Genomic DNA, 17,631 nt, shown 5'->3' on the forward strand with positions numbered 1-17,631 from the left:
CTGTTTATATTAGATCCAGCAAGGGGTTAGGGACTCAACCTGAGTCATACCTCTGATGTAGTCAAATCTAAAAGTCCTAATCTTAACAGGTAATCTAATCAAAGACATCTCAGCTGAATTAATGCAATCAAAGGGTATCAATCCCAAAGGAATAGTTTACAAACACAATCTTTCCTTTTGGGATTCATAAAATAATCTCAAATTGCCATATCTTTTCTGGAATAATGACTATTCAAATCCTTTGCCCATTTTAAAACTGAGTTGTCTTTTTGTTGTTGAGTTGCAGCAGTTCTCTACATATTCTGGATATTAAACCCTTATCAGATATATGGTATATATGGTTTGCAACTATTTTCTCCCATTCTGTAGGTTGTCTTTCATTTTCTTTTTTCTATTTATTTATTTTCCCCCCCTTCCCCACCCTCTCCCCTCCTCCGCCCAGTTGTCTGCTCTCTGTGTCCATTCGCTGTGTGTTCTTCTGTGTCCACTTGTATTCTTGTCAGTGGCACCAGGATCTGTGTCTCTTTTTGTTGCACCATTTTTCTGCATCAACTCTCCCTGTGTGCGGCACCACTCCTGGGCAGGCTGCACTTCTTTCGTGTTGGGTGGCTCTTCTTACGGAGCACACTTCTGGTGCGTGGGGCTCCCCTACACGGGGGACACCCGTGTGGCAGGGCACTCCTTGCGCGCATCAGCATTGTGCATGGGCCAGCTCATCACATGGCCCAGGAGGCCCGGGGTTTGAACCCTGGACCTCCCATGTGCTGGGTGGATGCTCTATCTGTTGAGCCAAATCTGCTTCCCTCTTCATTTACTTTTAATGTCCTTTGATACTAAAAATTTTTTTATTTTGATGAAGTAACATTTACCTATTCTTTTCTTTTATTTCCCCTACTTTTGGTGTTATAGCTAAGAATTCATTATTCGATCTCAGGTCCTGAAGATTTGCCCCTATGCTAGTTTCTAAGAGTTTCATTGTTTTATTTCTTATATTTAGGTTCTTAATACATTTTGAGCTAATTTTTGTGTATAGTATGAGGTAGGGTTCCAACTTCATTCTTTTGCATGCGGATATCATTTTCTCAACACCATTTGTTGAAGAAACTATTCTTTCCCCCATTAAATGTCTTGACACAATTGTCAAAAACCAGTTGCCCATGGATGCATAGGTCTACCTCTGGACTTTCTATTATATTCCATTAGTCTATATGTCTAAGCTTATGTCACTACCATACTCTTTTGATTACTGTAACTTCAAGGTATGTTTTGAAATTGGGGAGTGTGAGTACTCCAACTTTGTTCTTTTTCAAAATTGTTTTGGCTATTTGGAGGGCCCTTATTATTCTGTATTAATTTGAGAACCAGCTTTTTTCATTTCTGCGAAAAAAGGGTGTTGTTTTTTGTTTTTTCTTATTCTGATCTGCTATACAAGTTAGATTTGCTTGAGTAACAGGTTCCAATGTTTAAACTTTTTGAAAAAAAATCTTAGGACTAGATGATCCCAAGAGTGCTAAGATCTGGCAAGTTCATGGTTCATTTGGAGCAGCTTCTGCTGCCCTCCCACCTGGCAGAGCTTCCCCCAAGCTCTGATGAAAACAATGGAAGGATCTGGGAGAAAGGAGGAAGGAGGGGTGTGGGGCCCAGCAGCTCCCAACCACCCTGGATTTTTCTCTGCAGACAGGGAAGAGCAGTGCTTGCAGAAGGCAGTCCATGGGTAAGATTCCCCTCATCATGGCCTGCAGGACCTGGCTGAGCACGCAGGGTTCAGGAGCTCTACATCTCCATCTGGTCCTCCTGGTGCAGGATGTGCTGCAGCAGCCCATTGACCACATCCAACATCTCATCTTTTTCCAGCACAATGTCATAGGAGTCCATGTAGCACTCCAACCACTTCTCTACATTGTCATTCAGGAAGCCAATTTTGAGTAATTTTGTCTACACCGGGAACCCCATCGACCATAGTAAGGTCGCCCATGGAGTATCCAAGCAGGATGACGTTGGTTTTGCCCTGAAGCTTCTGGAAGTAACTGGAATCCTCCCACATGGAAATGTTTTTGTTATATGTGTATATGAGCTGACCCTTGAATTCCTCTAGGAAACCATTCTCATCAAAATCCATGTAGTTAGACACAATATGGATGTGGGGTGGAAAACTTTGTCAGATAATTTCTTCCAGGACATCACTGATGCTTGGCGGAAAAGATGAAAAGGGGAATGTGGTTATGGTACAGTGTATTGAAGAATGTTTTGTATCTTTCCCTAAGGATCGCATTGAACTCTCTAATCATTTTGGCTCTCTGAAACTTCTAAATTTTCTGTTAACACTGGAGATCTTGTGCTTTGGTCCACCATTCCATCATCATATGAGGTTACTTCTCTTTGATGGTCCAGTTTGGGTCAATTTCAATTGGGTAATAATGGTGAAAGATTGCCATCAGTTCTCTCCAGCACTCCTCACTGATGATCCTACTGTTATCCAGAATATTGTAAGAAGATGGACATTGCTTTCCATTATATACAAACCTGCTCAAGGTCATATCAAAATTAGAAATCACCTGTAAGTAGTCTTCCCCATCCCTGCAGGGTGCAACCACAATCTCCTTCACCCGCCTTCATCAGGGAGCTCACCTGTCCCAAGACCCAAGAGAACTGATCTCTTCATGGGCTGGCCCAAAAGGGTGCCCAAGGCTTGTTGGGAGGGGACGAAGTGGGGGCTCTGCCAGGGCTGGGGCTACTGGCCCGGGGAAACACAGCAGGGCCAAGGATGCATCTTCTGGCCTTACCTTCTCCACCATCTGGGTGGTGGCCTCTGTTGGAATCTTGATAGGGATTGCATTGAATCTGTGGATCACTTTGTGTAATACTGATACATTCATGATAGTCTTCCAATCCATGAACAAGAATGTCCTGCCATTTATTTAGGTCTTCTCTAAAAATTTTCAGCTATGATTTGTAGTTTTTAATGTACAAATATTTAAAGGATTATGAGAACTATCCTCCACCACACCTTCTATTCTTAGTTTTCTGAGTGTTTTTATCATGAAAGATGGTTAAAGTTTGTCAAATGCCTTTTCTGCATCTACTGATATAATCATGTGGGTTTTTTCCCCTTTGTTCTATTTATGTGCTGTATTACATTGACTGTGTTGAACCACCCTTGCATTTCTGGGATAAACACCACTTAGTCATGGTATACAATCTTTTCAGGATGCTAGGATATAAAGAACTTTTTCATGTCTGCTTATAAGGGGAATTGGTCTGTAATTTTCTTTTCTTGTGCTGTCTTTGTCTTTACTGGGCTTTGGTATCAGGATAATACTCATAGAATTAACTAAGAAGTCTTCCCTACTCTTGAGTTTTTTGGAAGAGTTTGAGAAGGGTTAGTGAATCCTTCTCAGGTAATTAAACCTTTAAAGGTAAATTAAACCTTTGGTAAAATTTACCAGTGCATCCATCTGGTTCTGGACTTTTTTTTATTGGGAGGTTTTTGATTACTGTCTGTTGAGATTTTCTATTTCTTCTTGAGTCAACTTAGGACATTTGTGTGTTTCTAGGAATTTTCCATTTTATCTAGATTATCTAATTTGTTGGTGTACAATTGTTCACAGTATTCTCTTATAATCCTTTAAATATTTGTAAGGTCAGTTGATATGCCACAATTTCCATTTCTGATTTTAGTTATTTGTATCTTTTCTCATCAATCTTTGTTAAGTTTGTCAATTTAGACAAAGGGGGAAGTGGACTTGGCCCAGTGGTTAGGGCGTCTGTCTACCACATGGGAGGTCCGCGGTTCAAACCCCGGGCCTCCTTGACCCGTGTGGAGCTGGCCCACATGCAGTGCTGATGCACGCAAGGAGTGCCATGCCATGCAGGGATGTCCCAGCATAGGGGAGCCCAAAGCGCAAGGAGTGCACCCAGTAAGGAGAGCCGCCCAGCGCGAAAGAAAAGTTCAGCCTGCCCAAGAATGGCACCGCACACATGGAAAGCTGACACAACAAGATGATGTAACAAAAAGAAACACAGATTCCCATGCCGCTGACAACAGAAGAGGACAAAGAAGAACACGCAGCAAATAGACACAGAGAACAGACAACTGGGGGGAGGGGGAAGGGGAGAGGGAAAAAAAATTTAGACAAAGGTTTGTCAATTTTATTGATCTTTTAAAGGAACCATTCTTTAGGTTTGTTTATTCTCTCATTGCTTTTCTATTGTTTCATTTATCTCCACTCTAATCTTATTTCCTTCATTCTGCTCACTCTGGTTTACTTTACTCTTCTTTTTCTAGTTCCTCAAGATCAGAAGTTAGGTTATTGAGAGCTTTCTTCTTTTAAAATACAGGCATCCATAGCTATATATTTTCCTCTATACATTGCTGTCTTTGTATTCCATAAGTTTTGGTATGTTGTCCTTTCATTTTCATTTATTTCTAGGTATTTTCTAATTTTCCTTTTGATTTTTGTCTCTTTAACCCACTGGTTGTTTGAAAGCGGAGCTTAATCTGCACATATTTATAAATTTTCCAGCTTTCCTACTGTTAATGATTTCTAGCTTCATTCCATTGTTGTGAAGTTACTTTGCATGATTTCAATAATTTAAATTTATTGACACTTGAAGAACTTTGCAAGCCAAGGATAAAGTGGAGAGAAGGGTTCAGATTAGAGATATAATATGAAAGTGGAAAGGAAGACAGAATCAGGATGAGTCCCAGGTTTCTGGCTTGAAAAAGGAGTAGTTGGGAAGTAGATGTGGCTCAAGCAATTGGATGCCCATCTATCATATAGGAGGTCCAGGGTTCGATGCCCAGGGCCTCCTGGTAAAGGCAAGCTGGCCCATGTGGTGAGCTGGCCCATGCAGAATGCTGGCCTGTGCAGAGTGCTGCCCATGCAGGAGTGCTGCCCCATGCGGAGAGCTGGCCCACGTGGAGAGCTGGCGCAGCAGGATGACGCAACAAAAAGAGACGCAGAGGAGAAAGAATAAGAGATGCGGCAGATCTGGGAGCTGAGGTGGCATGAGAGAATGATTTCCTCTCTCCCACTCTGGAAGGTCCCAGGATCGATTCCTGGAGCCGCCTAATGAGAATACAAGCAGACACAGAAGAAAACACAGCGAATGGCCAGAGAGCAGACAATGGAGGGAGTGGGGAGAAATAAATAACAAAAATAAATCTTAAAAAAAAAAAAAAGAGTAGTTAATGGTGCTATTTATGGGGAAATGAGAAGGACAGAAAAAGGAACAGGTTTAGATAGGAAATCATGAATTTAACTTTGGTCATGTGATGGCTGAGATATTTATGAGATACCCAAGTCCAGATGTCAAAATTTGGCCTCTGAGATGTGAGCTTTAATTAGAGGCATGGACTGGTAAGAAAACTACAGGTGACTTCAGCATACAGACTGGTCAAGTCAAGGGTATGGCTATAGTAACCTCAGGAAAATAAGTTTAAAGAGTAGACTTTCATTGTCTCTTTTATACACTTGTATATTATTTTAAAAATTTTTGTAACACTGTTACATGGGGAAAGGAGAATCTACTTTGCAGGAAAGAAAAATCAACTAATTGTTGGCTAATAGAAATAAAAGGAATTAGTAATTTCAGAAGACAGTAACCAGAATCATTTATGAAGCTTTAAAATGCTGATGCCCTGAACCCAGCCCAGAGTCTCCAAATGTGAGGCAAGGACATGTGATTTTTAATAATATCTAATATTGATTTTGATGCATACTCTTGGTAAAGAAACATTACCCTACCTCTCAGTTTCCTGACCTACTCACTCCAATTATCTTCACTTCAATTCTAGTTCAGTATCCTATAAATATTGATGCCTAGGCCCATAGGCAGATTTTGTGGCTGTGGGGTATAAGCAAGCTAGGAATCTTCATCCTAGCCTGCTTCTTCAATTCTCCTAAACTACACTTCTACCCACCTTCAACAAAGGCTCAATAACCACATACTAGAATTTGATCCTTATCAGATCTGCTACACTTCTGAAACCTTAAATTCTAACATCCTACTTCTAAACCCAACCTCCCATTCTTCTTGTTCCATTAGTCCTAGCTCATCGTCTACTTCATCAGATATCCAGAGTTTGGAGCCACCCCTTTCTCCCCATCAGCAGGCCCTCTGAACCTTACTGCCTTACTCAAAATAATGTCATATCCACTTTGCATTTTCTACTCCTACATTTGAGGAGCTGAAAACCATGCAACCTGGAATCCTGATACCACAATATATCCAATCTCAGCTCCATCTGAGATGAATCTGAGACAAATCATTCTGAAATACATTTACTAAAACAGCTCCATCTCAAGGATACTACTTTGCCCCCACTTACTTTACAAAGATATTGAGAAAAAGAGAAATTAGGGGCAAACAGCAAGAAATCTAGTAACTCTCTGAAATTATTTATGAAGCCTTGCATAGTGTCCTGCTTACCTCTTCTGCTTCATTTCTTCCACTTCCCCACATTATATTCTCTAAATTTAACTAACTTTTTTCATATCCTTGTACGTAGCATGTTCTCCACCTGTTGTTACATACACTATTCTCTGTCTTGAAAATTATTGCCCGAAACCTCTCAATTCAGCTAAATCATTCTGTTCGGGTATCAGTTGTCATTTCTACTGGAAATCTTTCCTGACCTCAAAGTCAAGAGTAGATGTCCTTTTGTGAACCTCTAGTATCTTGTACTACTTGTTAATAGCTCTTACCACATAGTTATATCATTGCCTGTTTATTTGTCTGTATTACCTACTAGACTATACAACACACGAATACCAGAACTGAATCTGTCTTGGCTGGGTCCTCTCAAACTTGCCTTTCCTTTGGCTGTAAGATACCCAGAATCATTAGTTAACGCTTCTAAGAATCTCATGGCCTTCTGCAGGCCTCCAGTGGTTTTACAAGTTATCAAATTCTCAAAGTTGACTATCAACCTGCTGTTTTTGCCTCAGAATATGCAAGTCAGTGTATTTGTCCAGATTCTATAGAGCAGATGATATAAGATTTAAAATTTTAAAAATTATGAGTGATTATCAGGAAGCCTTAAGCTGGAACTATCAATTCTGATATATTTTGGTACCAGGATGGAGTTGTAGGGATAAAATAAAAACTGGTCATGCTCTCCTCTTCCCCCTTCCCTCATTCTATCCAAGAGTGTAGGGTCCTAGCAAAGCAGAGTGCCAGCACTGTTCCAGAAAACCTCAGTGGGGTAGAGAATGCAAGCTGTTCCTCAACATCCCTTCTTCCCTTCTTGCACTGTCATAAAATCTACCCATTTTTTCCTGGCATATGCTTTCCCAGAATAAAAACTACATATCCCAACCCCTCTTGCAACTATCTTTGGCCATGTGGTCAAGGTCTGGCCAATGATATGTAAGGGGCAGTGGTAGTACAAATTTAGGAAGTGTCGTAAAAGGGATGCCCTTCTTTTCCAGCTTGCTGCTGGATGTCTGGAACTTGGGAGCCATTTTCATCTTTGAAGTAGAAGATACATGTTGACATCACAGAAATAAGACAGAAGGAATCTGGCTAGACGGAAAGCCACACCAGACCTGGACTAACTATATCTAGATTTCGTTTATATGGGAAAGAAATAAACTTTTATTTAACTACTATTATTTTGGGTGTTTCCATTATAAGCAGTTGAATCTAACCCTAACTAAGTTATTCCACTTATTTCCTGGCTCAAAAAGCAAAATAAATAAATAAATAAATAGCATTGTGACAAAGTCTCCTGTCATTTACCCACTGAACAAATATCCAAGAGGTCCACAATTTGGAGCATACACACTTAGGCAGAATTCACAAGGGAGAGAGACATCATTAGATATGTCGAGGCTAAAGACCAGGGAAGCATTTGTTGTGGGGAACAAAAGCAGTAATATGGGGGGAGGGGTAACAAATATCCCAACTACAGATGCCTAAAATTATGTTGTGAGAAATATTAAGTTGATAGACAGAAGCTGTTAGCTTAAAATAAGGATTTGCGATCCCAGGGAATTACTGAATTCTGACAGTGCCACTATCTGAAACCAGTTGATTTCCCCCCTTTTCCTCTTCTTAAAGCTTCTAGTATAACTAAAATGATGCTACAAAATCCTGAACAAGTTCTTTTCTTAAAGACTGTTAGCTTAATTCTGTTTATCTCATATGGTCCAGTTTGATTCCAAACTTCCTGGGACCTAAAATATTAATAATATACTATACACTCCAGGAACCTTAACAACAGCAAAAAGGAAACTTTATATCATAATGGTTATGAACATAAACACTCCAGTCAGGCATATCTGGGCTAGAGTCTACTATCTGCAAAATGTGGGACTTTGGGCAAATAATATAACCCTTCTAAGCCTCAATCCTCATCAGGGATAATAACGGATATATAGATTTAACCACAAAAAGTGCTTAGTCCAGTGCCTGGAACATCACAATCACTCAATAAATGGGAACAGTTATTACAAGACTTCCATTGTCCATAAGAGTATGTGCAACTCAAAAGGTCTCCAGAGGTAACCTACTTTATCTCACAAATATACTCAGGTATTACCAGCTCATATATAGCATGGAGGCATATTAATAACCATGTTCAGCTGGCTCTTGACTTTCTAGTTAATACAGAAACCCTGCCCCTGCCAATTTTCTGCCTCATCCACTTACTTCAACAAATTTTCCAATGGTATCTCTAAGAACAAGTCCTTACCTTCCAGGTAGTTTCCTTATCATTCTTTCCTCTAGCCCTTAGGTGATATTTGTAGGTAAGGGCTCTATTGCCTTATAATATGCTTTGATATTCCTCTCATCTTTTTCCTTAAAATATTTTAATTTTTATTTTCCACTTTATAAAAGTGATCCTGCTATATATAATCTTTTGGGACTTACTTTTATTCACTTAATACTGTAAGGCTAAGATCCATCCATATTGTATATCATTGTAGCTCATTTGTTTTGGCTGCTGTACCACATCATCCACTCTTCTGATGATAGGCAGGTGGGTAATTTCTAGTATTTGCTATGGTGAAAGTGCTATAATGTATATTCTTGTTCATTTTCCTGTTAATACATGTACAGGAGTTTCTCTTCGTATATACCTAGTACTGGTATTGCTGGATTGTAGAGCACATGAATGCTCAATGTTACTTCATGTATTATGTTTTCTATATCTCATCTATTTACTTTTTTATGACTTTCTGTTCCTGCTTCATTTTCTTCAACTCTTCGAGGTTATTTACTGTGCTTATTTAAAATTCTTGGTCTGCCCATTCCATTAATTCTGATTCAGAAAAATATTTAAGTATTTAAAGGTTTGGAATAATATACACAAAACTATTTATAGCAGTCATCCTTGAGATATTGGGATTATGAGAAAACGTTCAACTGTCCTGGACAGTGTTTTATTTTATTATATAAAATGCAAAAACCAACCAACAAACAAAAAACTTGATTGAGGAAAATAGAAAAGGGGCTTATCATAAACTGAAGAATTTTCTTAGGAAGGTAATGTTTGCTGAAGGATACATTTGCTCCAGTCATGATGAGCATCGGTCTTCTTGGCAATTCACAGCAAAGCTCCAGGGAAGGCATAACCCCCAGATCTCTCCTGCTGACCTCTTAGCCTTGGTCCTGGATTTGAAGTGGTTACAAGTCAAGGATATAAGGAATAGAGCCAAAAGAAGGCCACTCCATAAAAGCCAAGTTCAGAGACTGCTCCTCCTTTACTCTGCTGAATACATTAGGAGCAGGAAGGATCAAAATTCTTGAAGATACACCTTCTATTCACTAGTTTGGTTTTTTTTGGCTTGGGGCTCCAGTGTGGAGGTGAATACCCCACCACTCTTCCTCCACTCACAGATATCTGCATAGTTGCATGTGCGGCACTTCCAAGCCTCCTCCACATCAACCCCTTGAGGCTCTCGGTGGCCCATCCAGTAGGCCATATAACGCTGCACCTTACTTCTCACCTTCTTCTCTTCAAAGGCCACAATCTCTGTACCCAGCACAGTGGCAGTCTCTTGGTGGATATACTCAATTTTCAGGATATCAATGACTGGGAGGTCAGATAATGTTAGAGACAAGAAGACCAGCTCCATCAGGTCACCCAAAGACTTCACAGAGAAACCTCCCTGCTGGGCATGCCTCTGCACCAAGGGTCCCAGTGGTTTTTCTGGACACAGTTTTGCATGGTGGATTAGGCTAGCAGGAATCACTTTCCCTTGTACCATGGCATCAAAGATATATTTGTATAGGCTGACTTGAAAGCAGTCTTTTTTCTTCTGAGCTTCCAGAGGAAGCAAAGGGCGCTTGCGTGTCTTCAGTTCAGTCAGTTCCAGTTCCCCCTTGGCTGTATAGTGCAGCTCATCAATCACCCCAACAAGAAGTACACCCTCCACTTCCCCAAACACTGGAAACTCTCTGATGCGCCCCTCTGACTGCAAGGTGGGAATCATTGATAGTATGTTGAGAAACTTAGTTGCCCAGGCATCTTCTTTCGTGGTGATGGGGATAGTCACAAGATCATGAACTTCCAGTTCTCTAGCTAGGTGGATGCTAGCACCAGTTTCCAAAATAGCTGCCTTTTCTGGTGTCAGAAAGTCAGGAAACTCCTTTCCATATACCATTTGCTGTTCACACCAGTTCTGAGTTGATAGGTCAGTGACATACAAATAGTTAAGGTGGAATTGCTCCATGGGTGAGGACACATCCAAGTCTCTCTTCCACTTCTGTAAGCTTGTGGCCTTGCCATCCTTCCCTGGAAGTTCAGAAGAAGGGCCAGTCTTGCTAACTGAAGCACTTGACTCTTGGGCATCTACCAGTTCCAGGATCTCTGAGTCACTCATGTCTGAGAACCCAGAGGCATCTGCTGACACTGTCTCCTCTTCCCTAGTCTCTGCCATGGCACAGCTCTGGATTAGGCAAGGAAGGCCCTGCATAACATGTTAAAGAAATACATTATCCAAATAAAAACTTGCTCAAAAGTTCCAAGGAGGTAAAAATAATTATGATTATTTATATTTTCATGGAAGCCTAATAATTGGCCATTACTAATGCAATTGAGTTGTAACCCAAGTACAAGTACACTTTATAATACTAGGGCTCCCTGTATCATTCATATATGCCCACTTGGCAGGGTTTTTTAAATGGAAAAATAGTTTTATTCCTGGATATGCTACTAACATACAGTGTGACTTCAAGCAAATCACCCTCTTGGCCTTAATTTCTTCTGATTTAAAAGGAAATTTGATATTCACTTTTTGTTTGTCAAATGTCTCCTGACTAGGAGCATTATTTCATTATTTTAGGTGAATACAGATATTTGTAAATGTTGGACAAAATTTAACAATTTACCGTGGGTCACATCTCTAATGCCTGTGATGCTGAGTCCTTGACCTAGAATATAAACCTCAAATACAGACTTCCTTCGGTAAAACCAACTTTACAAATACCATCTCTAAATGTAGTTCTCAAGTACACGGTATGGCAAAAGACCAATAGAGAGAAATACAAATAGAGCTACTTATATACAAAATAGTAATGTGAAGAAAAAAATCTTGGTAGGTTTTAGCTTCCTCCTATTGACTTTATAAATTCACCCTCCTATTATTATTAATATATAGAAATAGGCGTTTCCCACTACCAGGAATTAGCTTACAGTAGAAAATACCTTTCAATAAGCACTATTAAAATATTACCGTTTTGCTACAAGTTAATATTTAGTGTGCAATTATTGTGTGTTATACACTGAGCCAAGTGCTTCACACTCAATATCTCACTATCCTACCATGGGACAGGTACTCATTTTTTAATGTTTTACTATGAAAATCTTCAAAGGTACAAAGAAGCAGAAAAAATAGAACAATGAACAACTATATACACACCAACTAGATTAACAACAGTTGACATTTTTATTTTCTTAATGTTTGTATTTCGGGGGTGGGACAAGAATTATTTTAAATTAAATTATAGACATCATAACACCTCAGATCTAAATGTTTCAGCATACCTTTCCAAATAAGCTCATTTTCCTGCATAACTACAGTATTATCAAAACTAACAAAATGAATGCAGTTCGTATTCAAATTTCTCCAATGGCCCTAAAAATGTCTTGGATACCTTTCCTTTAAACCATGAAACAAAGTCCATACATTATTGTTTTATCTCTCAAGTATTTTTAATTCTTAATAAATTAGGCATATTATCTTATGAAGGTACTCTTTTTAAGCTTTCCTCCTAACCTCATAAGTCTAACTTTGAATAAAGAGAAAATAAAAGAAAGCCAAACAAGGTATGACCAGTTCACTAGTATTTGACTTTGAGTGCCAGGAAAGTAAACAATTTAACAGAATTTAAACTGATCCAGGTAACTATGAGCCAAGCATCTCCTCCTTGATTTTGATAGGCAGTTACTATGCTGAATGTACCGACTTCCATATTAATAGTTGAAGAACTGATGCCCTGAAATTGGTATTAGTTAGGCTTGTACTTAACCAATTTTTACAATAATCTAAATGCTATTAATGAAGGAAAATATATATAGCTGGAAGTAAAATTATTTGCAAAGAGTACAAGTAATATTACAATAAGGGACTTTTGCTTATATCCTATAACGTTATTGGCTTATAGGATACTTCAGTAATAATAAAACTGAGAAGCTGCACATATGTCCAAGTGTCTTAAATTGTAAATGTGCTTTAAATGATAGTTTCAAAATGTGTAATTTGGTGTGGATTTTGAACTCTCTGGAAGTTCAAGAGAATCTTTGCTGTCCACCAAGAAACTAAGTTAAATGGCAATAAATACGTATACTTCCTTTCTTTTTAGGGGGAGGGCACTAAATCCAAAATTAAATCATCTTGCAAATATTTCATTTCACATATCTACACCTGGGTTGTCCAACAGGATAGTCACTGTGGCTATTTAAATTTAAATTAACTAAAAATAAATAAAACAACCTTCAGTTCCTCAGTTGCACTGGGTACGGTATTGGATGGCACAGATAGAGTATATTTCCCTTATCACAGAACTGGGTAGTACTGATTTAGGCTATGTCATGTGTATGTATTAACTCCTCAAAGAGAGTAAGCTTCTACAACATAGGGACTTTCTACTTGTTTTGCCTACTACATTGAGAACGGAGTAGCCCTAAATGGTTAAGTGAAATATCTCTTAGAGAAGACACAAAAGGGGATATTTTTTTGTGGAATTATTCATTAAAAGAAGAAAACAATAGCCTAGGGATGGACAATTTAGACTCAGATGTGTTGCCTGGAGTTTCCTATACAGGAAAAAAAAAAAAAATCCAGGAGCAAGTATGATGTAGTACACTGTGTCCCCTTTGACACATGAGATGATTTTACAAAGTACTTGGACCACAGTTTTTAGATCCACCTTTAAAAAGCTATTAAAGCTATTAGAGCTGTTAAAGCTATAAACTTTTTTAATGTGTTTGTATCCATCAGATGCATAATTCCATAGATACTGTTTGTATCCACCAAATGCATAATTTCATAGATACTGTTTCTAGGGATAAGTTTGACTTTTAAATAAATGTAAGTTAAAGTGAAAAAAATATTATTGTAACAATACAGGAAGCACAGAGGTTTGGCAACAATCATTAGGTGGTTAGTGAATGATATGGTTAGGAAATACCCAGCACAGCGTCAATAATTTGGAGGCCCTACAGATCTGGATTCTTAGCCTGACCCTGACTAGGTCTACTGTTAACTTAGTATTTGCTACCTGCTTTTGGAGTAATCTTGAGCAAGGTTTTAGTTTTCTTAAGGCTACTGACACATCTTCTATTCTACCCAGCTACCCAAAGGAGTAAGTGATAAAACACGCACACACCTGTTAGCACTCAATGAACAGGAATCTTCTTCCTATGGAAGAGATGACGGTGTACCCATTCACTCCGACAAATCTGACTAAACCCTCGGAGAGAGGAAACTCCTATTCGCCTGGGATTTGGTTGATCTTAATTGAGAAGAGCAGACTGCTGAGATGACAAGGCTAGGAGAGGAGGAAGCGGCTCTGACAGACCAGGTCTTCGTGGACGCTCCGCGATCGGCTCCCTCCTCCAGCTCCATCCTCAGGTCAGAGATTGCTTTCCTCTTCGATGGGTTCCCATCGCCTGCGCAACTGCCACCGCCTTATCCCTCAACATCTGACCTGCTGGTTCAGTGCAGCCCTGACTTGTGAGCTCCGAGAGTTCCCGTCAACGGAGACCTTTCCTAGGGCTCCGCGAGGGCCCTGGAATTTCCTGAGCACTTCCTGCAAGGTCCCGGAGCAGCGAGAATGGGAGCGACGCGCTCGCCTCGGAAGGGGCCCTACCCGACCGCAGGGTCTTTGGAGGGCGTAGGGTGTGGAATCCACCTGGGGGGCCTGCGGAGGGAGGGCGGCCGCTGTCCTGGCACAGGCCCTACCCGGGAGAGAGCGAGGGGGAGGCAGCGGCGGCAGGGACAGCCCCCGGGACTCCGAAACGCGGCGCCCGCACGCCCGCACGCCCGCCTCCAGGAGGAGCCTCGGAACCCCTTATCTCACGCAGCCCCGCCCCGGCCTCGGAACTGCTCCGGGACTCCCGCCCCGCTCAGAACACTCAGCACTTGAGCGAGTCCGGCAGAGAGCGCTGCGAGAGGCGGCTTTCCGCCCGGCTTTCGGAAAAGTCCCCGAGGCGTGCGGCCCCAGAAGGCGCAGCGCGGCCCTAGGACCGCCCCTTCCGCCGGACGTGGCCCCCGCGCGGCCTCCCCTCGCTGCGCGGCGTCCCAGCCCCGAAGGCGGCTTGCGGGAGCTCTCCAAGTCTGTGCGTGTCGTTTACTTCCGGAACGGGAGCGCTAAACTGCCCTTCTGGCGGGGTCTCCCGGCTTTAGCGGGAGCTCCTGCCAAGCCAGTGCCCGGGAAAAGCGCGGGCGGGCCCTCCTCGGGGCGCCCGGCCTCTGCTGGCTGGGTGCTGCGTCTTCGCTCCGTCACCTCTGGATTCTGTCTCCCGGTCTTACCTCCTCTCACCTGCTTTCCCCGCTGAGAGAACAAACACGAACTCACTTTCCAAAGATGCTGGCGCTCGCTTCACCAATCTGTTTTGTGTTTATTTGCTTTTCAATTAATCTTTTTTTTGGGGGGGGGAAGGGGGGAATGTAGCACAATTATATTCTGAAATATAAAACAAATATAAGAATAATTATTGAGCAGACGTCATCATTAAAGCAGAAATAGAAGTGCCAGTACTTTCGCAAATACATTACCATCTCTCCTGAGGCAACCATTCACCTAATTATTATCACAGTCCCTTCCTTGTTTTACAGTTTTATCACCCATATTTGGATACTTGGTTTATAACAAAGGTGGCATTGCACAGCAGTGGAGAAAAGATGGTCTTTTAAATGAATGGTCCTGTGACAGTAGAGTATACTTCTGGAAACAAAAAAAGAGACAAAATTGCACCTCTGTCTTCCTTAATAAAAAATCAATTCCAGGTGGATTAAAGACATATAAAAAGCAAAACTATAAAGCTTTTAGAACATAACATAGGAAAATATCTTTTGGACTTAGAATAGGGGAAGATTTCTTAAATAAAAATACAAAAATGTAAAAAAAAAAGCTACAAAGTTCAGTTGGGGAAATTTAAATGTGATTTGTACATTAGATAATAATACCCATCAATTATAAATACCTTGGGTGTGTGAATGGTTTTATGGTCGTGGGGAATATATCCTTATTCTTAGAGACTGAGGAAAATGCAATATATGAAGAGAGGTATTACTGGGTTGGGCTGGAGGTTTCCGTCTCCTCTTCAATACAGCCTTCTCTAGTCAAGATGGAGCTCCCAGGAAAGCCCCTCCTAATCTCCTCATATAACAGTTCTTCAAATGTAGTTTGGGGGACACTCCTGTTGGGTGAAGTTAAACAGAAGAGATTGAGAATGTCCAAAAGAGAAAGACCACATTCTCCAAAGCTTTCATTCTGAAGACTGTGAACTGCAAAATTCAGGAAAGATACCCTTTTCTCCAAAAGGCTATCCTGATGCCCATCACCTCCCCAAATCCTCAAGATTGGGGAATGAACAATGGACTAAAGTACACTTATTATTCTGCTATAGACTTATTATTCTAGCAATGGAAGAACTTTTATCATTGCTATAAAGGCAGTAGCCACCAGTGGCTCTGAGGAGAGGGAGAGGGAAGAATAAGTGTAATATGGTTTTTTGGGGGGACATTGGAGTTGTTCTTCATAACATTGCAATGATGGATACAGGCCATTATATATTTTGTCACAACCTACCAAATTGCACAGGACGGAATGTAAACTATAACGTAAACTATAGTCCATGGTTAGTAGCAATGCTTCAATACATGTTCATCAATTGTAATAAATGTGCCACACAAATGAAGGATGTTAATGTGGGAAAGTGTGGGAGGGGAAGGGAGTGGGGCGTATGGGAATGTCCTGTATTTTTAATATAACATTTATATAATTTAAAGCTTTAGAAAAATTAATTAAAAAATAATATTGTTCCTCAATTGTAACAAAGATTCCACACTTATTCAGAGTGTTAACAATAGGGAAAACTGGGAAGTGGATGTGGCTCAAGCAATTGGGCTCCTATCTACCATATAGGAGGTCCAGGATTCAATATCCAGGACCTCCTGGTGAAGGCAAGATGGCCCATGTGGTGAGCTGGCCCACATGGAGTGCTGCCCCACGCAGGAATACTGCCCTGCGCAGGAGTACTGGCCCATGTGGAGACCTGGTGCAGCAAGATGACGTAACAGAAAGAGACACAGAAGAGAGATAATAAGAGATGCAGCAGATCAGGGCGCTGAGGTGGCGCAAGAGAATGATCACCTCTCTCCCACTCCAGAAGGTCCCAGGATCAGTTCCTGGAGCCACCCAATGAGAATACAAGCAGACACAGAGGAACACACAGCAAATGGACACAGAGAGCAGACAATGGAGGGAGGAGGGAGAAATAAATCAATAAAAATCTTAAAAAAAAAATAGGGAAAACTGCGTGTGAAGGAGTGTATATGGGAACTCTATTTTCTGCATTTTTCTGTAAACCTACATCTTCTCTAATTAAAAAAAGACTTTTTCAATTAAAAAAAAAAAAAGACTATCCTAACAAGTCTGGGCCTTGAAGGCCCATCAGTACACAAAAATCATTGATTTGGTTCTTCCATTCCCGTGGATTCTATAACTATGGAAATACTGTTAGACAAAAGTGGTCCATTTTCCTCTGTTTCCATCTAATGAGATGTGCTGTAACTATAAGACACATCAGATTTTGAAGACAGTATGAAAAAAAAAGTAAAATAGTTCACTACTAATTTTCATATTGATTACATGCTGAAATGATAACATTGGATATATTGGGTTAAATAAAATATATTTTAAAATTAATTTTGCTTATTTATTTTTATTAATATGACTACTAGAAAATTTAAAATTACATATGTAGTTCCCATTTCTATTGGACAGTGCTGCTCTAGAGCACCAGAGCATTAAGGGTAGGAAATTTACCTTGCTCAAGTTTGTATTCACCACAGGTGCTGGACAATAATTCATATAATCTCTGTATGCTCAAGAGAAGCCCACTGACAAAATTCTGTACAGATCTCCTCCCCCTCCCATATTAAAATCATCCTC

At 40.5% G+C, this 17,631-nt stretch overlaps 1 protein-coding gene and 1 pseudogene across 1 annotated transcript; both read right to left on the reverse strand.

Annotated features, from left to right (window-relative positions):
• Positions 1–1,648: 1,648 nt before the first annotated feature.
• LOC139439632 (7-methylguanosine phosphate-specific 5'-nucleotidase-like) lies at positions 1,649–6,446 on the reverse strand (annotated as a pseudogene).
• Positions 6,447–9,363: 2,917 nt separating this feature from the next.
• EXO5 (exonuclease 5) lies at positions 9,364–14,688 on the reverse strand. The gene is made up of 2 exons (XM_004450640.5): positions 13,840–14,688; positions 9,364–10,919 (listed from the first exon to the last, which is right to left on the reverse strand). The coding sequence occupies exon 2, from the start codon at positions 10,887–10,889 to the stop codon at positions 9,768–9,770; it is 1,122 nt and encodes a 373-aa protein (XP_004450697.1). The 5' UTR covers positions 10,890–10,919; positions 13,840–14,688; the 3' UTR covers positions 9,364–9,767.
• Positions 14,689–17,631: the final 2,943 nt, after the last annotated feature.

The sequence above is a fragment of the Dasypus novemcinctus genome, chromosome 9, assembly GCF_030445035.2.
Source record: "Dasypus novemcinctus isolate mDasNov1 chromosome 9, mDasNov1.1.hap2, whole genome shotgun sequence".
Classification (NCBI taxonomy): Eukaryota; Metazoa; Chordata; class Mammalia; order Cingulata; family Dasypodidae; genus Dasypus; species Dasypus novemcinctus.

Bases quoted from the DNA above. Each gene is read 5' to 3' on its own strand.
- EXO5 (XM_004450640.5), bottom strand. From the start codon at position 10,889: ATGGCAGAGACTAGGGAAGAGGAGACAGTGTCAGCAGATGCCTCTGGG.